This window comes from Haemorhous mexicanus, chromosome Z, assembly GCF_027477595.1.
Source record: "Haemorhous mexicanus isolate bHaeMex1 chromosome Z, bHaeMex1.pri, whole genome shotgun sequence".
NCBI lineage: Eukaryota > Metazoa > Chordata > Aves > Passeriformes > Fringillidae > Haemorhous > Haemorhous mexicanus.
In genome coordinates this window covers 31,021,589-31,043,808 of record NC_082381.1, presented here as the reverse complement: position 1 = coordinate 31,043,808, position 22,220 = coordinate 31,021,589, and the positions used below count along the sequence as shown (strand labels likewise).

The window sequence follows — 22,220 nt, the reverse complement described above, 5'->3', positions numbered from 1 at the left end:
ATAACGAATGTAAAGTGCTGATATAACAAGATACTTTACAAGTAGACATGAAATGAGTGGGGAAAAAATCTGTGGCAAAACAAAACTTCAGACCATTTTTTTGCATAAATTAAACAATTAATATTCATCACAGGAGAGCTGAGTTTTGCACCAAGAAGTACATTTGCAGAGTATGTTTTTACACAAAAATATTGTTATATGCTAATATGTACAAGGATCTAGAAGATTCAAAACAGTTTCTATATCAGAGAAAACAGAGGAATGTTATGACGTTGTTGACGTTATGTAATAAATCAGATGAGGAAATAAGGAATTGAAGTGGCACAAAACTTAGGTTTTGAATCAGTGTTTGCAGGTCTCAGGGGAAAGGTTTGTGCTTTCAATGTGTGGAGGTGGAGCAAATACTCAGTATTTCATCAGTGCCATCACCTTGACCTTGTCAGAAGGAACTGATTGATCCTAAAACAAGTGTAAGTCCAGTCCAGAACTGCACCAGAAGCAGTTCTGCCTGGATGGGACGAGGAAGACATGTATGTGCATCTGGGGGGAAACTATGCAAACACTGTTATTCTTTCCCGTACCTCAAACCACTGTGTGCACAAATATAGAACAGTTACAAGTACAAGTACTCTGAAGATCACTACGTTTCAAGTGCTGAGGAAACAATGAAAATTGAATCAGACCAGATCCTTCCTTTACCATACTTTTACATTTTCTGCCCAGAGTCTAGTAAGTTGTGAGAAAGGGAGCAGAGAATTTGCTCCAATTCTATCTGTGGTTCTGTAGCATGTGGCTGAGATTTGGGGTGAGAGGTATGGTTACTCAGAGCTGTAGTGCTTCACAAAGTGATTTTGCCTAGACAGCACGACACAGGATTTAGTTCATTTAAACTTATATAGAGCTACATCTAGATTAAAACGTACTGACTTCTCATTAGGATGAAAACAGAGTTGGTTGGATGAGTCTGTACTAAACAAATCTCTGTAGATTTTGTTCTGAAATGTTCTTAAGTAAATTAGCATCAGCTTACTGTAAACAGAGGGAGGCCTTATTTATATACTGGTTGCTTGGTTGAAATTTTTAAAAAAATATTTTTTTTAGACCAAACAACTAACCCTATATTTGCCTAAAATGTCTCTAATGAGCAACTTCTCCAGGAACTTGATGTCCCAGAAACTAACCCCAGCATACCTACTGTGGAGCACTGTTTCAGCACCATATCAGATAAACACCTGAAAGCCATTGTTAGCATTTGAATGGGACCAAATTTCCCAGTTTAGTTTTTAGTGGCCAGATACCTGAGTCACTAGACCAGGCTAATAACTCACAAACATGCCAGAAGACTGATGATCTCACCACACAGGAATGGCTGGTGTCCTGTGACATGCACCAGGAGGGCTCTGCAGTGAGGATTAAGGGAACACACCAGACTTGTCCAGAGAAATGACACTGATCCTTCTTCTGTTCTGTCTTGCATGTATGAGCTGTCTGCTCCCACGGCTAGAGACAGCTAATCATCTCAGATTACATCCTCAAGTTCGAACAGTGACAGTAGTAAAGTAGATGCTAATTAATAAAATGGAAATTGTATATAAAATTCATGAAAGAAGAATGCTGGAAGAATATTTCTGACAGCAGACTTTCTTCAGACTTTTTTTTAATGATATTTTAGTAAGTTTCTCTGGGAACAAGAGTGAAGAGACAGAGCAGAGACATGGCATTCAGAAAAGATGTCAGGAGCTAAATCCCTGAGCAGGGCCACATCTTTAAGCCAATTTTAGCCAAACACAGTGTTATAATAGTGTGTTGGGCAGTGATTTACTGTGCCTTCTCTGTAACTAAGCCTGCATTTCAAACTTTATGTAAAGAAAGCTCCAGCTCATTTAGTCACAGATTTTCTATAGTGGCCATCTGAAAGTGTAAGGAAAAGAACAGATCTAACTGCAAAAGACAGGCAAGGATGAGGAAATCAAGATAATGTGGGGTATATTCCAGCACACACCAACTGCCTGTGCCACGCTTAAAGAAACGCCTATAATTTAGCACTGACACTCAACATTTTCAGAATTCAAAACATTTCTGCATTTCACTAACAGTACAGATTTCAGATTTAACTAGCAGAAGTGGATACACTTGACTGGCAAGATTAGAACCAAGAGCCATTTGCTGTTTAGTGAAAAAAAAAAAAAATTGCATCATAGGTAACAGAAGCGGTTGTATTGATCTGGTTATGAAAACAGAGCTTCTCTGTCCCCATATTAGATCCTACAAATAAAAGAATGGTGAAGTTTAAAATAGATGTTATCAAATGTGGCTTCTGGAAACAGCAGGTATCCTTGACCCGTAATTGTCCACCTGCATAGATTTCAAGTCAGGCTATCCATTTCCAGGCTGCAACGAGCTGTAGAGGCTTGTCTTACTAAAAGAGGAAAAAACTGTCATTGCCCCAGGACCCTGATGTGCTTTTTCAATAAAAGAGGCCACATCTAATTTGTCAAGGCAGCTGCTCAGGGTTCAGGGCACTAGAGCTATTGTGTGGTGGACCAGATCCCCAGCTGCATTCATGCACTGTCACCCGGTGAGGATGGCTCAGTGCAGGAACACAGACTGCCTCGTGCTCTTGTTTGACCTTTGTAGCACTGACATATTTATCAAGAGCTGGGAATTCGCTGTAGGGTGTGCTTGCTCCACGGAGCCACTACTCTGTCTAGAAACAGCAAGGCATAGCTGGTGGACAGGTTACCCAGTTTCATTTTTGTGATGTTTATATTGATTATAAGGAGATGTTATGCTAAGTAAAGATGCTGAATTGGGAGGACATTCTGACCCTTTAAACAAGAGATTTCTGACACTGGTTTGACATTCAAAGGGATTTAATAGCAGAAAATCTAGTAGCTGGAAGGTATTTAAAGCACCTTTTAGTTTTGTTAATGCCAGTGTACAATTAAAATGTCAATATGCTGTTAAAGATATTTGAATAATTCATTTTTCTCATATAGGATGTGCCAAGTTTCAATTACCGTATTAATTAATAGTTCAGATGTGATGTGGTAATTTTGCAATCACCTAAACATTGACAGTCCTGGTTCAGAGCACTGTTAATATGGTCTGTAAACTGTCAACTGTCTAATTACCTGCCCTGTAAAAAAACACCACCTACATTTTTCTCATATTCATTAACTTTTAGTTAATGGCTATCAATATCTCTTTAATAGTTATATAGGAAGGATAATATCTCTTTAATTATATAGGAAGGATCCAAATATCTTTTCCATTTTTCCTAGTTTTCTTTGACTGTAAAATCGGCACATTTAATTCCTTGTGTCAGCAAGAGCTGGTGCTTACTGATCAACAGCATGTAGTCAATTAAAAAATTAAAAACCTGGAGAGGGCATAATTTAGGTTTTGCTATCGCAGCTTTATTGAACATTAAATACAGAAAACAAATGTCATTGTGTTTGGGAAGCAGTTGTTCCTCTGAATTTCTTTCAATTAGTCAGGTGTTTAGGGAGGTGTTCCTTCAAGCTCTTTAATAGTCATTTAGTGAGACACTGTATTCATCTGGTTACCATTGCTACTTTTGCTAGACTTTAATCCTGTGCTCCAAGATTGTGCTAGTGGCTTAGAGAGAAGGTAGGGAAAAGACATGTTGTTACTCTCATGTTACAAAAATGTGTCTTAAGGGCTCTTTATTGAGAAGTTTTGAAGCAGATAGTGCAAATTTACCACCGTATCAAAAATGTGCATCCCTGTGAGGGAGAAGAAAAGGAGTTTTGCTGGCAAAGCTGTAAGTTTTTTTAAAATCTCAGTCCCTCATACCCAGAAGAGACTTGTCACAGTTAGGCAACTAAATGCACAAACAACTCTTTGTACACTGAGCATTGGTGTTCTTAAACCACCAGCTGATAGTCTGATAACTCTCCCTGCCCCGGCAGAGCAGAATAAGCCAGGGTCTCTGCTCAAAAGTGGATTTTAACATCTCATTGGCATTAGAAGGCTTAGGGCAGCTTATAGACAAGTTGCTCAGGAAGCATTAAGAAGAATTTCTGGCACAGCTATACAATACAGCAAACATTGGAAATGGCTAACAGCATATTCATCACCAATTTTGCGTTGGCCAGGATATTAAACTGTTGTTCTTCTACTAGCAACCAAAGATTGCTTATCTTCTGTGAAATAAAATCTCAGCTGAGGGGGCAGCTTGATAGCATTGTCACAACTGGGCACAAACTAGACAGTTCTTTCATATGCCCATCAAGGATTTTTTAATTGGAAAATAACACCAGCTGCATGCTGTCAATAATATGCCATCTTGTTCATGTTCCATCCCATCTTACCCACAATTGTGATAGAAAATAAAAGAGCAGCTGTTATATAAAAAGAAAAGGCAGTTGGGGGAAAGCAGGCACATTTTCGAAGCCCTACAAAGCTACTGCTATCTGCTATCGTGTCCTTGTAAAAGGAAACAGAGGGGTATTTTTGGAGAGCCTGAAAGATCTGCAGTTGCTGAACACAAACAGTACCACACATACAGAGAATTTAAGCATGTGCAGAAACACCTGACCAAAGCCCTCACTAAAATAATTCCAAAAGTCTTCTGAGAAGCGCATATGTTTTTGATGTTTTCTTATTCTTTAAATCAGTAAATTCTTATTCTTAAATAAATACCAAGTTCCTGTTTGCAAGCAAGCAGGGTGAGTGCAACAGAAGCCACAGTGCTGGGTGGACTCTGAGTACCACTGGTTTTTAAGGATGCTCCCAGAATGGTCTTACCAAGTGCTTGAGAAAAGGCCATCAGTAGTGACTTTGAGGCCATGGCCAGCACTGCAGAAATTTATTTCTGCTACCAGTTCATAGCTCCCATCAAACAGCTGAGCAATTCTCCATGTGCACTCATTGCTGAATGAGTCCCAGTCAGAGCCTCTCAAAGGAGGCCACAGTGCAGGAGTTCCCTCTGTCCTTTCTTCTGCCTGCTGTCCACACTGAACCTCCTGCATTCACCACAGCCTGTGCAGAGGTTTGTGCAATCATGGCTCATAACAAGGAACATAAAGAGCACTGCACTTTTTTTGCAGACAGCATTCAGCTTTATCTCTACAAAACAGGAGTCTCTATTCAGTGTCTTAAAGAAGTCTTACAGTTTTGCAGCACTTTGTATGTTTTTTGTCTAAATATGACCAGCAGCAACAGGCAATGTCCTGAGTCAATCATCCAGGAAGACCAATCAATTTTGTGTAGACAGGGTTTTTTTTCATATCTCAGTGTGCAGTTCACACTCATTGAACTAAACTACTAATATCAAATCAGCAGCTACTTTCATATACCCAGCATCAAGACCTGAAAAAACAATACAGTTTATCTCTACTTGCTCATGGCAAGACAACTTGATACCATCTGCAGTGCTTCCCTGAAAGGTTTGATATCACCTACACTGTGTTATATGTCCCCAAGTGGAAAGAGATCGTGATAAAATTTGATAGGGTTTCAATGCTAGGAAAATCTCCTACATGGAAGATTGTATATCCGTAGATCAGTGAACATGTCTTGAGAGCGAATCTACAAATGCGAAAAAGCCGGTCGTGTTCCTTGTTGCAGGAGCTCCCTTCATGCTGACTAACTAGCTGTGTGAGCTCCCTCTTTTTCCTGCAGAACTGGAAAATGCTGGGTTAAAGTAAGAGCATGAGCAGGGACCGGACAGATGACTGCAGTAAATCCAGAACAGTAAAATTTGGCCCAGTAGCAGAACTGGCTGCAAGGCTGGGGGAGCTGTTATTTGCAGCAGCCACAGTGCTGTTTGTGAGATGTTTGGTAAAGCAGACAGGTGTGTCTGCCTGGCCTGCTCTGGACACTTGAGAGGGGTCTGCATGGGATTTGAGTGTATGTTGGAGAGGACACTTGTTTGCCCACACTGCTCTGGGTGTGTTACTGCTGGACTCAGGGCAGCTCTACTGGAGCTGGGGCAGGAACCTACTTGCCAACATAAGTCCTCTGAGATGGAGCTGCAGGTTCACCTCATCCAGGGAAGAGACTGGCTGTAATAATTACTGAGCATGTAAAAAACTGTACACAGGAAACACTCAGTGAAGTTTTGGCAATAAAGTATAAATGTGCACTCATTATACCAGTGTCTGCAAGGTAGGGAGGTGCTGAAAAAACAAAAAGAAGTAGGTTTAAAAAAAGCAGAGAATTATAAATAAGACAGAAAAATCCATGAAAGAAGGTACCACTGGAGACAGAAAATTAAGTGACACCATAGCAGCATCTAGGCAACAAGTCCTTAAGGGAAATGCTCCTCTTTTACCTCAGGATATGGCTGGAGCAACTACATTTGCTTTAGAGGGCATTCTATGGATGTGAATTAATCTAACAGAGGAAAGAAAGGTTCTGATAGTTATACTTGAAGAGTTCTGAGATATCAAAGAAGAACTAGCAGTAAAATTAGTCTTGCTGACTGTTACAGCCTGTGTTTCAAACTCCTCACAATCCCACTTAAAGCATTCAAAGGCAGGTGAGGCAATGGTATTCCAATACAAAGGGAAATGGTAAACCCAATATCAGACATGTATAATCTATTTTTTTAGCAGCCCCTTCTGCAAATCTTTCTGGAAGAAGCAGTCTTCTCAGTATCCCTGGTAGGGGCACGTTTTAATTGTAAAGTCCAGGCCTTTTGACTACACCTGCTGTGTTCATGAGTGTAGGAGAAATGAGGAGCTAATCCACAGCGTTTGTTTCCCATCATGCAAGATACAGTGATGGCATTTTAATCACAGAAGAGGTTTCATGGCTCCTCTGTGTAAAGGCAGAGCTAACAAGGGCTCCAGCCACTTTCCTAGCATGCACCAGCCCAGCCCAGCTGTGGGCAGAAGGACTGTTTCTAAGAAATACAGTCTGTGTGCATGAATAAACACTGTTGGCTTGGTCACATAGTTGTTCAACAATTTAGTTATAATTTTCAGGAGCCTTGGAGAATAGGAGATGTAGGGTACTGTCTTACTATTTGTCTTTGAATGTTTAATAGATGAACCTTTGTTAGTACAGCTGTGATGTGTTCAGTTGCCCTATTAGCTCAAAATTAGCATTTGCATTTTTGTGTCTTTAAGCAAGATCAGAGCTGATGAGGAAACAATTTTTACTTTTAGATTACGTGCAGTGTTTGAAATTTAACCCAAATTCTACCATAAGGCTGCTTTGAGCTTCAGCCTGCTAAGCAGAGCTGCTTATGTTGACATTCTGCAAACTTCACTTTTCCCTGTTGTGCAGAAAGGCCATAGTTCAAAACAGGCTGTATAAAAGGAGAGGAAAAGCCACAGAATTTCTCAGTGACAGCTTCTTTTTCCTTGACACTATTCATAAAACTTCTTCCAGAAAGGCACTGGGCTGCTCAGAATACATAATGCCCGCATCAGGAAAAAAAAAAAAAAACCTGAAAAAGAAGAAACACCCAACACTTGTTCTGTGCCATCAGAGGAGCTCCTTGCAGTGAAATGGGAGCTGTGAAGATGAGAGATTCACTTTGCAGGCTACAACAACTTCTCTGGAGCCCAGAAATCATGCATATTCAGCCAAACATATGTAAATCTATTTTAACCCAGCTGTGAAAGATCCCCTGAAGTAAGCTAATAAAGAGCAGCTGTATATGTTTAAGCTTATCCCAGGCATACTAGAAAGGTCCCAGAATGTGCACTGAGCTTTTTGTACGTCATTAGAGGAAATGCTGCAGACTTTAAAGGAAATTTGTGTTTTAAGATGCAAAGCAGCATAAAGTTTGTGTCTGCCGAGACAAGCTACAAAGGAATTAATTTTCCTTGACATTTGGATTTTATACATCTTGTTTTTAACTACTGTGAATGCCTGTGTTTTATGTTTTCTTTCTTTAAAGCGACCTGATATGTCTGCTTATTCCCCATCATGTAGAGGCATCTAAAATTATCATCGCTCACCAGGAAAGGGTGAGAGGTGAAGGAAAGTACTGAAATCAGGAAAGTTCAAAATTATCTCCACCTGCCAGTGGGAGAAAGGCTGTCAAATGCTTTCTAGTGCAAGGGCTGGCCCTGAGCTTAGCCTCTGGGACGAACAAAATGAGGCCAGCTTCAGGACTGTAATGATTTTCATTGTATCATACAGGCAGGAGGCTGTGTCAGACAAGCCTTCTCCCATACCTACAAACTTAACAAACTGGTTCATTTAAGAAATACTGCTCAGAAGTAACACAATTAAAAATCTTTAAGAGCTTCCTATTCCAGTCTTTTTCAGTCTTGTCTCTCCTTCACTCCGCTGGTCGTGAAAATTGCCTGAGCATAAATTTTCTGGTTCAAGTTTTGTGATTTCCATCTATAGCAAACCCTTGTTTCAAAATTCACAAGTGTGAATTCACAAGGCCATGGCGTGAATTTTGTATGGCCACTGTAGTGTGCAGAAAAATTGGATTGCAGGCTCATAATCAAACTAAAACCAGATAATTGAAATCCATTCTTAAAATGTTGCTTCGAGAGTCACAAGTTATGTAATATGGACATGTTGATCTCCCCTCCTTTTGTAAGTTACAGCCATTTTTTTCCTACGGAGAGTCATGTTGGCAATCATTCATGGAAAGTGGAGAGAAATGATAAAACTATGAACCAGCTGAAAGAAGAAATTAAACCACTGTTAAAGATTAGTTGATAAACTTGTCCTGGAGGGATTGTTTCTGAAATAGGTCTGATAAGGGGACAGAAAACCCTAGCAGAGGCCACTAGAGCTGATCAGATTGCTTAGGGAGTTTTCAAGGCTTTGTTGCAGGTTACTTCAGTCACATTATTTATTGATTTTTTTTTTCATAGTTCTGAAGTATGATTTCTTCTCATACCTCCAATGATCCCCAGGCTTTTTGTAACTGAAGTTTTTTTCTTGAACAAATTCATTCTCTTTCCAGCTTCATGCACCCACCTTTTCCTTGCTGGAGACCTCAGACTGCTAGCTCAGGCAGCTGTCTTTGCGAGCCCTAGGGCAGAGCATGAGAGAAGATGGATTGCTTTTTTCAACACAGTCATGCAAAACTTAAGAGTTGTAGACCTTTACGAGTCAACTATACAGCTTTATGGAGAGAGAAGCCAGGGGAAGGCATTTTCCAGCAGCTTTAACTATGAATGTTTGGGCTGGGTTTTTTCCTAGCTGGTGACACCAGGAGTCAGAAAAATGAGTGCTGGGAAGTATTGCACTGAGCCAGAACAATGAGTCCTGGCAGCCTGAACAAAGATGAAGAAAAAGCGTTCTCACTATTTTCAACAAAGCAATTCATTAAAGTGGCAAACACAAAGTCATTGGTATAATAATCTTGTTGGTTTATATAAAATCTTTAAATTATTCTTTCAGGAAAACATAAGATCTCAGAAGTGCATGGCAGACTTTGATCATTCCTCTGTTTTTCATACACTGAAATCTCAGAGTTCAGTCTAAATCTGTCTGGAGATTTTTTTTGTTTTGTTGTTTTCTGGAGGTTTGTGTTTTTGTTTTTGTTTTTTTTTTAATTATTATTGCTAGTTAAAAAAGAGGAAGAAACCTTGTTAATACCTGCAGGGATTTTCCAGTCTGAAATAGTCTTTTAGCAGCATGAGACTACCTGTAAACACATTTCTGACACCTGGAGACACATGTTGAAAACTATTCAGTGGAATTTTAAAAAGATATTCTGAAGTCCATAAAAACCTCCATTCATAATGAGGGTTTTCACCAGTGTTTCTTGCAAGCCTAAGGTGAGGGAGATGTACATCCTACAGAGAAGCTTGCACTGAAGAATGAAATTAACTGCTGAGTTTTCCCCTTAGATAACAATAGTAAAGAAATCATTGTGCTTTTCTGGAACAATGGCTTGTTCAGTGGAAAGTCTCAAGAGATTTTGTATTGGAGATGGAGGTGGGCTTATTCCCATTTAGCTAGAGAGGTGACATTTAACACAGCGATGACACTCATGCCTTAACTGCTCTTAGTGGTCTGGAGATAAATATCACCTTATTTCCTGATAGTTATTCCCTCATTTCCCTTCCAAAACATCATTCTTCATTTCCTGCTTTGGTGTTTCAAGTTTCAGGTGTGTCACCATTTTGGGTTATTACTTTACCAACTGTTGCAGGCAGCTTTGGAGAGACAGACAATGATAGCTCCCGGTGGATCTGATCACAGAGCGATCGTGGTGCATGTGGCATGTGGTCTTCCCATTTCCCAGGACACACCTCTGACAGCCATAAATCATTTCCTTGTTTCCACACTGCAGCAAACTGTAGTGCTCAGTCTGAAAGGTGTTACTTTTCAGGACAGGCAGCTGTTATTCACACACAGGAACTTGCAGTGGCAGACCAGGCATCGCTGTCTGTCCCAAGAGTTATCCTTACCAGCTTCAGCCTGCTCATGGAAGAGGGCAGCATCCAAACTCTTGTGTCACTAAAAGTCATCAAGCTATTCAAACTGGGGAATGACTTGCTGCTTGCTTTCATTATTAATGAGTTGTGAGGGTTATAAGCTGGAATTTCAGTGTGTACTCACTGCAAAGCATACACCTGAAATTAGACTGAAAGAAATGTGACTGTGGGGGTTTTCTTGATGTCCTGCCATTCGTGTCACACAGGGATCACAGGTGAGACAAGGAAATTTAGGCTTCATCTTGAGATGTTTCTTTTTATGCTGTACTGGCTAAAAGGACACAAAATTTTTCTAGGCCTCTGGAGTCTCCTTTCTGCAGATGCCTGTAAATTGCTGTTGTCCTGAGACAAACACCTGACTTCAGGTCTCTTTCCAGGGAGACCTTTGATCAAGCACTTTTCAACTGCAGCTTTTTAGCAGGTTTTAGCTCGCTTTCATTTACTTCTGAGAAGATAAGTCAAAGGCTTTAGAGAAGTCAGGGGCTATCATCCTTACTCCTTCCCCACAAAAAGTAAACCATTTATCCTGCCAAGTGAGGAAGTTAATAAGTTTGTCTGGTTTAAGGTAACTTACTATTGGAAAATTTGCTTTGCCTTTTTTTTTTCCTTTTTAATTACTTTATTCTTTGGATGCTCATAAAATTGATTGCTTTAATACTTTTTGTAATGTCACCTCCATGTGAAAGATTGGACTGGTAGGTCTGTGTTTTGTCCTCCCTTTGGCTCTTCTCAAAGGCATGTAATACACTTGTCCTTTTACAGAGCTCTTTATGCTTGTACTTCCCCCAGTATTGTCCAAGATAGCATACAATGTCTAAAAATTGCTTTGGCTACCTCCTTGAGCCGTGGGGGACAAATTCCTTTAGACAATTTAAAAATGTCTAGTATCTAAGTAGGTTTACCTCTCTTCTCTATCATGGTCCACACTTACTCCCTAACTTTGTTACATTTCAGATTACAGATCAGAGTGGGGATTTTTTTGTTTTAAATAGCAGCAGGAAAAGGAGTATATAGTTCAGTCTCCACATCTTCCCTTATCTGTTCTCCTTTAATGAAGTTTTTTGTGTTGATATTCATTATTCTTATTCAGTTATGCTCATGCCATGTATTCCTTAGAATGAACTTAATCCCTTTGTGATTTTTTTCATTTTAATTACACTTCTGCCCTTGGAATTTCTTTCCTATAAGAATTAGAAGGAGCAGAGCATCTCCAGAACAGCTTCAGCAGTATTTTCATACATATCTTGCTTTTTAACTTGATTTTTTTCAGTATATGTACTGTCCAAAAGCCTGAATACTTTTGTTAATTGGTGAAAAGAGGGACCCTCACTTTCCTGCGAGAAAAGAGATCTATAACCTCTGGTCTTTTCTGTATTATTTTTACTCAGAGATATATCACAAGTCTGCTTTTCCCATCTTCCATAGCTTTAACAATATTATATGTATTATTGACGTAAAATGTAATATCTCCTTGCTCATGTGTAACAACTGCCTTTAGCTAGATCAGCGCTCTACCCGTGGGATTTATACATGTCCTAGCTCATTTCAGAGTTGAATCACTTTGAAGATCTGGAAGCATTTTTCTAAATGTCCTCTTAACCAACCAGCCAGCCCAAACTGTGTACCTTACCTAGGAGCTCTGCTGGAAGAAGGAATCAATTATGCATAGCACTATAACACAATACCACATCAGGTCTTCTCTCCCATTAGATGAGTAAGAAGAGGTGATTTTACATGTTCCAGACTGTTACAGTGCAGGGTATACTGACTGAGAAAATGAATGGCAATGTCAGGAGATGCAGACAAAAGGACATTGGATGAAATTACAGAAAGTTAATGGAGGAGGAAGGATCAGGTTGTCTATGGGAATCAGAATAGCCATGGAAAAGGGAGACTATCAGGTGACTAGACAGTCTCTTTTAGTAGCCAGAAATAATACTGCATCACATGTAGGAGGACCATGAACTTGTAAGCCCAGCTGTGATTTGTGAAGGAGAGAGCTTAAAAGGAAACGTCCAAGGAGGTCAGTAAATGTCAGCATGTTTGAGGTGTTAGTGACTCAACATGTAAGATCTCATCCTTGAAGATGCAAATATTTGATGTCATCTATTTCATTGTAACATTTCAGGTTTACTTTTCTTTTTACCACCACCCAACTTTGGAGTACAATGTTAATACAGATAATTCTGTCAAAACTATCCCTTTCAAAAGAATATTTTGTTGTTATGCAAGGTGATAGGTCTCAATGCACTAGAGAAGATAGTCAGGGGTGTGGATTCAGACCATATAAAATGAAATAAGCAATGTCTTTTCACTTTTCCAAATGATATATTACAAACAGTATATGACATGATAATTTATAATATCATGCTAGACATGATAATTTAAAAGTATATAATATAGAATAATAATTTTATAATTAAATAACGTATTTTTAATATGGGGATACTTATATCAGACATATTTTACTGGTTCTATGCAGCCAGCCCAGTCAGTTTTCCAGTACATGATGCCTTAAAAGTATGTCAGATAATAAATAGCTGTAAGATTTTTTAGTAACAGGTATTTCCTCAAAGCTGGGAGTCTGAATACTTTACTTGCCTTTCAAAAATGTAAACCCTACATTTTTCTGATTATTTTCTCCTTCATTTTAATTCCTTGAACAATGAGTGCAAATGAAGGATGTTGGACTTGCCACATGGACTGTGATGTTCTTGAAGAATTGCAGACCAAGTAAAAGCACACAGAATGCAGTCTGTAAAGTGACATGAAGAGTTTGCCTCAAACTTGACATGGCTGGGATCACACACTTCCTTAGTCATCCCGCACTGTGCAGGCAGTTACTCCTGATGTTAAGGTTTGACATGTTGATGGACAACAACTGAAATTATCAGCCTATAGGCTGATATATATCATGTAAAATTCCGGACCACCCCCACCCATCCTGTGGTCATGACAGTAGGATGCTGAGCATTCCTCCTACTTTTTTATTACTTAATTTTTTTATCTATTCCATGGACATTGATGAAGGGTCAAATCTTGCCCATTTTGTTTTATTCACATTTAAGTTAGTGGGATTGTTTGCATGACTAATGACACATGGAAGATCTCCCTGATAAGGAAGAAACTATATCATTAAACTGACTTTGTTTCCAGAGAAGATCTGCCTGCCTAGAGAAAAGCCACTAATGTGGCTTAAATATCTTTTAGTGCAGGAAACATAATAAACATCAGGAAGGTTTGAGTTCAAGAGGAAATAGCTGGAATCAGGATATTTTAAGAGACTCATAAATTTCTGCATGTAAAACACCTGCAGTGTGCACAACATCATTTCAGCTACCCCTTTCATGAACACAAAGGTTGATGCAGTCTGGACTGTGCAGTAATTTAGTAATGTGAGTGCTAATGTTTTGATATCTACTGGTAACCTAAAGCTGAAGATTTTATGTTGCTTTTGCATGCAGTGATGCAGGTTTGTGCTTAAGGCTAGCACTCAGAGTAGGACTTAGCCTAAAGCTGAAAACTGAGAGTGCAGAGCTTGAAGTTTCCCTCAGCCAGTAGGAAATTTCAGGCATGGACATGAGTTTTAAGGTATTCCCCTTGCATCCTATCACCAGATACCTGAGAGCTGACAGCATTTTCCCCCTCCGCTCTCAGCCATGAGGAAGTTTTAGGTAGCAATGAGGTCTCTTCTCAGCTGAAAAAACTAAGTATTTTTAGGCACACCTCATCACCGATGCCCTGTAGTCTTTCCCTCATTTTTCCATCATTTTGTATGTTGACACATTCCAATATTTTTATATGGTTGGCCCTTTTTTCCACCAGGGTACATGGTTGAGTCATATCAAGCTTACCATCCACAAAAAACGCCATTTCCCTTCCCACAGCTGCACTCTAGCCTCTTGCTCCCAGTCTATATATGAAAAAATATTAGAATTATAGTATCACAGAACAATTTGGGTTGGAAAAGGGATCATCAACCTTTAACCTAGCACCACCGTGATCTCTTCTAAACCATGTCCCCAGGTAGCACATTGACATGCTTTTTGAACACGTTCAGGGATGATAATCCTACCACTTCCATAGACAGCTTGTTTCAATGACCATCCATTCAGTGAAGAATATTTAGTCAGTAAAATTTGACTTTCCTGTCATGAACCCATGCTTTTGGCTTTGGCTGTAGGTGCTTACACCCTTATGTAGGCGCTGAGCAGAGATTTTGAGTTTTCTCCATGCAAAACACATTGGATAAGTGCTCAAAGGAACATGCCTGAGAAGTCTGTGCACAGAAATCCATTAAATGAGTCTTTTTAAGGTGAAGCTTTTCCTAACTTCATTCTTCCCGTCCATTTAAGAATTTCTATCTAATTCTCTGGTTAATCACTGCAAACAGCTTTACAAGTGTAAATAAATTTGGCCACAAAATGCTGTAGAGTCTAAGATGCAAATATCAGCGGGTGAAGGATCACAGGAGACCAACACCTTTGCAGTGAAATACAGTTCCTGCTGACTGTGCTGTAACCACTAGACTGTTCTTCTACATACAGCAATTTTGTACATGCGTTTAAATTACAGAATAAGGTTTTACTGCTGCTTGCTAAGTGCTGATGACAAAGAATAGAAGAATCTGCCTCTGAAGAAGCTTCTGGGCTTTAAAAGAGAGTTCTCTTAGAAGCACTTAATTTGAAGATTGTTTCTAATTATATATTATTTTCTGAGTTTTACTTTCCTGCCCTTACATTTTACTATTAGGACATTTATGTGAATGCCGGATCTTATTTTCTCAAGTGATCATCTGCTCTTGCGATTTATTCTTCTTGTGAAATCATAATCCTTTCTATTGCCACAGCACAATAATTTCTGTGGCACCCAGCTGTGATGTCACATGCAGGTGCTTGTGATTTAAAGAGCTGTTTTGCTTTTGAACGTAAAGTTCATCTCTTGTGTGCAAATATCGCTTGTCCATCTAAATGCTGCAATTAACTTGGGACAGAAAAACGGGAACAATACTATATCTGGCCAGAATACTTATCAAAGGCATCTGTGAGATAGTGGCAACTTTTTAATATTTTGTTAACATAGTTCGGTTCTAATTCCGGATTGTAATTACTTTTTGTGCCAAAAACATGAAAAAACCTTATTTTAGGCATTGATTAACAACGTGAAAGTTCTGTGTCTTCATAAAGTCTCAGGAGAGCCTTGGAGCTGTATTTCCTGCCTTGATGTCTCTCCTGAAATAAGGACAACTATTACATTTCCTTTGAGCATGTGGAGCTTTTAATCCACTGGCACTTGGGCCCTCTCTGGAAGAAGAGGTGGGAGAGGTGTTCCTTCAGTTCCTTGTCAAACTGTGGCTGCTTTTTGTAAACAGTAAGAACAAAACCAGAAACTTTAAAAAAGGAACAACAACAACAAAAATTACAGGCTTTTTGCTTGTGTTTCATTACTGCTGCTGGCTTGGTGCCCATATCAGGAAAAAAGCTTACTTTGGAAATTCAGGGTATTCGTTAATGCTGCGTTAGGGACTTCAGATGGAGGAGGTGCACTCTGCCAAAGGTGCCTCCTCAGACAGTGGGTCCTTGGATGGCCAAGTAGGATTTGACAGTGACCTCTGACCACAGGATGAGGTGCTAGGTCAGGTCTTTTGGAACAGAAAGTATAGGCTTCAGCACAGAGGTGAACCTTCTCACATGTTCAGAAAAGAGAGATAAAATAGCAAGGACAGTCACCTAGCAGGCTCAATAAATTTCAGCACTGTGCTCTATCTTTCATAGTTACTCAAGCATCCTTGTGAAGCCCAGGCATGTGACACTGACTTATAAAACACATGACAAAGACAACAGAATGAAGAGCAGAGAAAGAAGCCTTAAACAATGTGGGATACACTTCTCTGGCATTCACCAAGGTTCTATCGCCTCGCCTCCTTTTAAAGCCTTTTGAATGTCAATGACTTACCGTAGTAAAAATAAGATGGTATTAGCCTAGGAGAGATCAGAAAGAGGAAGGTGAGGAATGAGGAGTATGTCAGAAGAGAGCTAAATGATTTGATGAAGTCAGTGTGAATTGCCCAGGGCCAGGATTTCAAAACAATTGTACTTGTCCTGCAAGTGAACTTCGTAGTCTTCAGCTGCAGATCTGAAAGCTGTACTGAAAGCTGAAGGCTGCACGTGGATGATGTAGCTGGCAGGTAGAGTATGTCTCCAAATTTGAACAAGCTGATAAACAAAATCACCCTGCAAAACACAAAGCAACCTCCCAGGGGCATGCCTTTGAATGAAGTAGTTAATGATAAGTAGCCTACCCCACCTACCTGGTCCTCCTTTGTCTTTAGTTTGTTTAACCTCTGTATGCTGTCTATTGCAGGAGTGATTCGGGAGAGTTACCTGAAAGGTCACGATCAGCTGGTGCCAGTCACCCTGTTGGCCATTGCTGTTATTCTTGCCTTTGTCATGGGGGCCGTCTTTTCGGGAATCATTGTGTACTGCATCTGCGACCACCGCCGCAGAGACATGGCTGCTGTGCAGAGGAAGGAGAAGGAGCTGACCCACTCTCGCCGCGGCTCCATGAGCAGTGTTTCCAAGCTCAGTGGCCTCTTTGGGGATGCTCAGTCCAAGGAGCCAAAGCCTGAAGCTATCCTCACGCCCCTGATGCACAATGGCAAGCTGGCTACCCCAGGCAGCACTGCCAAGATGCTAATCAAAGCTGACCAGCACCATCTGGACCTGGCTGCCCTGCCAACCCCTGAGTCCACCCCAACCCTGCAGCAGAAGAGAAAGCCCAGCCGAGGCAGTAGGGAATGGGAGAGAAACCAGAACCTCATCAATGCCTGCACAAAAGATATCCCCTCGATGGCCTCACCAGTGATCCCAACTGACCTGCCGCTCAGGGCTTCTCCCAGCCACATCCCCAGCGTTGTGGTCCTGCCCATAGCCCAGCAAGGCTACCAGCATGAGTATGTTGACCAGCCAAAAATGAGTGATGGGGCTCAGATGTCTGTGGAGGACCAGAATGCCACCCTTGAGTACAAAACTATCAAGGACCACCTCAGCAGCAAAAGCCCCAGCCATGGAGTTAACCTTGTGGAAAATCTCGACAGCATGCCACCGAAAGTCCCCCAGCGGGAGGCTTCCCTGGGGCCCCCGGGCGCCTCGCTGTCACAGGGCGGGCTGAGCAAGCGGCTGGAGATGCACTCCTCTGCTTACAACGTGGACTACAAGAGGAGCTACCCCACAAACTCACTCACGAGAAGTCATCAGGCATCAACCCTCAAAAGAAACAACACTAACTCCTCCAACTCGTCCCACCTGTCCCGCAATCAGAGCTTCGGCCGGGGTGACAACCCGCCGCCGGCCCCGCAGCGCGTGGACTCCATACAGGTCCACGCTGCTCAGGCACAGGCTGTGACTGTATCCCGGCAGCCCAGTCTCACTGCCTACAACTCACTGACCAGGTCAGGCTTGAAACGCACGCCCTCGCTAAAGCCAGATGTACCGCCCAAACCTTCCTTTGCTCCGCTTTCCACGTCCATGAAGCCCAACGATGCATGTACATAATCAGAGGGGGAGGGGGACTGGGAGGAGGATGGCAATTAAGCAGAAGTTGCCCTTGAAAGCCAGTGTTCTGCAACTGTTATCACTCGCTCCTCTGAGAAGACGGTTGTTGCAAGCTGAAGATGTGTTGTATTTCTGCTCTCTGGGAAAAGTGGAATATTTTTTTAAACCCGAGCCATATGACCCATGGTTGAAGGTTTGCAATTGCAGGATTCACCCCCACAGCCTGACAGTTCTTTGCTCAAAAGACTAACCCTCCATCAAAAACATTGAGCCAAAAGCACACAGGTGAAAATGACTGTGACATTTCACCCCCTGCCCCTTACTGCACAGTGCATTCCTGAACTGGGAAAGAGTGCTCTGAAAAGCAAAACAAATGTAAAAAACATACAAATGTAAAAAAAAAAAAAAAAAAAAAAAAGAAAAAACTTTTTAAAAAAGGAAGAAAAAAAAACAATTGATAAAGCTAACTCTGACTTAACAATGGCAGAGGTTTACCACTAGCAGGTACTGTGAAATGATGCCCTTCAGTGTTACAGTCATTTGGTCATAGCAGTTAAATGCCAGCTTGGGCAAACTATGTCATAGATTTCTGCTACCCTCGTCTTTTAACAAATAACATGTGACTGTTAACACAAGTAACTCCTCTTATTTATTGTTCGACTTTTGTTTTTCTTAAGGAACTGACCTACATTATCATCCCGTGAGCAGCTTTTCAGAGAAGTACCTTGAAAGTTATACCTATTTAACGTGAAACCCATTAACTGGAGTAATAAGAACTCTTTTATTTTTCCAAGAAATTCACTGAGTTAGATAAGTTGGAGCTGGATTTCTGAACTTTGTGCCTGGACTGCCTGGTTAGCTGAACAAAAAAGGGGATATCTATTTAAGTCTCTCAGCTAATTAGCTGGCTGGGCCTCTGACCTAAGACAGCAACAAATACCGCAAGTTCATAACTTCTAAAGCAGCTGCAAGAGAAACTTAAAAGCTGCACATCTGTGCACCATTGCTATCAACTTGGCTTTGTCAGTAGCTAATACTTTCTGTGAAGGCACCAGCTTGTGATGTGCCATCTCATTTCACCTTGCATGTGAGACGGCAAACAAAATCCTCAAACAGTGTGAACTAGCTAATATGCCGGCTGTTACCATGCATAAATTATGGTCTTATCACACGGGTTTTTCGTGGGAATATATCTGTGAATAGCCTGTTTTCTTCCACATGTAAATTTGTGCCTTACACCCTCAGTTGTGTATATTTGTGAGCTGTAGTATGTAAAACCTTTTTCTTTTTCCCCTTTGAGTAATGCAAATATTTATTGATCCTTCCTCCTCCAAGCCCCTTCAATAACTGGAGTAAAGACATTGAAAGAAGAATGTGGTGGTTATTTTCGTAACCCCACATCCCTAAAGAAATTAGGCTAGCACCATACCCTCCAAATTTGACTTTCTAGCTGTGCCAAGTCCTCTCTCAAAACCACCCAGAGGTGGTGATGCTCCCAAGGCACCATGCTGGGGGTTCTGCCTTCCCCCACCTCCCGCTCCCCCTTTACAGCATGTCAGCGTGGAGATCGTTCTCACTGGCAGCAGGAAAACGTCAAAGAGCCTTGTCCATGGAGCTGGCACATCCCCTGGCTGGGGACAGCACTGGTGAGAGGGGCCAAGCCCTGCAGAAAGCCCAGCCACACATCCTGCAGCGTGCAGGGCACATGGAGCTAGGACAGGCAGGCAGGCTCCTGCTGTAGCTACCTGCTGCTCCAGAAGGATGCTGCATATACTTCTTTGGGGAAAAACGCGGGGTTTTGTTTTTTTTTCCTTTGTTTCTTTTGTGTGACTGTGCATGTAGCTAGTGTGGGAGTGTGCGTGCGCACAGGTGTGTGCGTGTGTGTGCGCACGCAGGTGTGTAAGTTCCTTTCCAGTCTTTCAGTTTATGCAAAAACGTAGCTGTGTTTTTAATCTGTTACAATAACTGTGTCAACATACTGTAGAAAAATGATGGGGATCGCTTCTAAGCTTTTTATATATATATATATATATATATATCTACTGAACAGTATGTTTGAGTAAGGTGGTTGTTTCTGTTTCAATTTGTTTTTTAAAATTTTATACTTCCATTTGTTTTTCAGGGTTTTGGTTTTGTTTCTGAATGATTGAAAAGACAGATTTTAAGTCCACTAGCTTATAGATGGTATATATAAGGTCTGGATGGTCTACACCAAAGTGTGTAACAAGGGTGCTTGCATGTTCTTTCATTTCATCATGGCTTCTTTTATGAAACAGTTTTGTTCACCCGTAGTGAACTATGCAGACTGGAGTAGATAGATCTGTATCCAAAGCAATGTTGTTGTTTTAATAAAAACAAACTGAAAACCCTTTGAAAACAGTAGGTAGCAAGGTAATTTTTTTAAAAAAAGAACCAACTCAACACCTTTTCACCAAGCTCCAACCCCTGAAGCAGGGTTCCCTTGATATTATCCCTCAAACCATTCTCCCAAAACACAGAGATGGATAATCATGGCAACAGCTTGTGCAGCGATCTGCCTTCACAAAGTACACCACAGTTACTGGGTTGACCTTGAAATGTTCATTTTGTGTTCGTTTGTGTTCGGGTCTTCTGTTTTCATCCTTTCCCAACCCCAGCTCTCTTCCACCCTCTGTTCTGAGGGGTTCATGAACCTATGTGTGCCTTTGCTTTCCACCCTTGCTAGACACTCGTAGATGCAACAAATTCAGACTCTCATTTGTTGTAAAGTTGTAAAGTATTGTGCTGTCACCAGTTTCCCTTCATTTCCACATCCCCCTAACATATGATTCACAACTTAATGTCGGTTGTAAAGAAAAAAAAAAGGCAGGAAAGGAAAAGAAAAAGGAGGAGAGATGGGAAATAAAAGCTCTTGATTACATATGGTAATAAAACCAGACTGTTCTACCTTGTTTCTTGTTTCCTGGTTCTCTTGTTTCTAGACAATTTATCCTTTTCCTTTAAAAAGTACAAATAAATGCAATGCTTATCATTTAGATTAGGTAACAGTGAGGAAGAAATTTGTTATTTTTTTGCCTCTTACAGAAGACGGGCTTTAGTGTAAGGTGCTAGTAATTAATTGAAAGTTAAATCACACATTTGCTCTCCCTCTATTCATATTTTGTATTTAGCTTTTATAGGCTTCTTCATCATCAAATATTTATGACAGACTTAATAGTTTAAAAGAGCAAGGCTGGGATTTAAGAGCATGTGGTCCACCAAAATAGATCATCATACAGATGTGACTTCATCTCCAGCTTTTACATGTTAATAGCAGAGTACCCTGTACTATTTTCCTTCAGCAGGCATAAATCTGTTGTGCTTCACAGGCCTGATTTAGAGGATGCTGTCTGAGGCTTATTCTGCAAGAAAATAGTAGTGAACAGATAATAAAAATAACAAAAGAGTGTGAAAATAATGACTTCCTAGTCCTGAGAGTCATTGGAACGTACCTGGGATCACTTATGCACAGCCATTGACTATGGTACAAATAAACATTGGTTATGTCCATTACTAGGCTCAGTGCACTTGTTTTGTGAGAGGAGTAGGCATTGTGAAATATGAGCCTGTAGATAAAAGGGATCTAATCCAGTAATTTATCCTTGTTGAGATCACATTTGGGCTTTTCTGCCCTGCCAGTACTCTCTGTTCAGGACCTATTGCCTTCGTGATACGTGCCACATATGTGACACAAATGCAGAGCATTGCACACATCATTGTTCAGTGCCTTGCCCACATGCTTGCCTGGTTTTTTCTCAGTGTGGGCTCCCTTCAAGCAGAGCACACTGGCATGCAGATGTGTGGTGTGCACACAGGGAGAATGTCTGCCAGGCCTGGGACTTGCCCCAAGTAATGCTGAGGGACTCTCCAGCCTGAGGGCAGTGCACAGTTAACACAGTGCTCCGCTCTCTGCTGCATTTGACCTGCATGCTGCCAGAGCTGCAGCAAATGGAAAAGCAAAAGCTCTCCAGGTGCTTAGGGACCTGTGTTCTTTCCAGTCCTGCAGACAATCCTTTGTGAAATTCCTTTGTCTCTTCTTCTGTTTGAAATGCTTTGTATAAGCAGCACCTACAGAAGCTATTCAAAGATTAATATATCTCTCTTTAAAATTAATATAAGTGTTCCTCCATAAGCAGTGATGAGCCTGGAGAAAAGGGCCCAATAGTGCCCGGTGCAGTGCTGTATGTCTCATTTTGCAGAGCTCCTCCATCTGTTGCCAGTGAAAGTCCATTTAAAACACAGGCATGAAGGAGGG

The 22,220-nt window shown here is 40.9% G+C and overlaps 1 protein-coding gene across 3 annotated transcripts in view; it reads left to right on the top strand.

The window, feature by feature from the left end:
* Window positions 1–20,877, top strand: part of SEMA6A (semaphorin 6A) — a 118,939-nt gene extending 98,062 nt beyond the window's left edge. For all 3 annotated transcript variants that reach the window (XM_059873868.1, XM_059873867.1, XM_059873866.1), the window contains one exon: window positions 16,758–20,877. In XM_059873868.1, coding sequence (XP_059729851.1) covers window positions 16,758–17,947 — 1,190 coding nt within the window. In that variant the 3' untranslated portion in view covers window positions 17,948–20,877. The remainder of the gene's footprint in view (window positions 1–16,757) is intronic.
* Window positions 20,878–22,220: the final 1,343 nt, after the last annotated feature.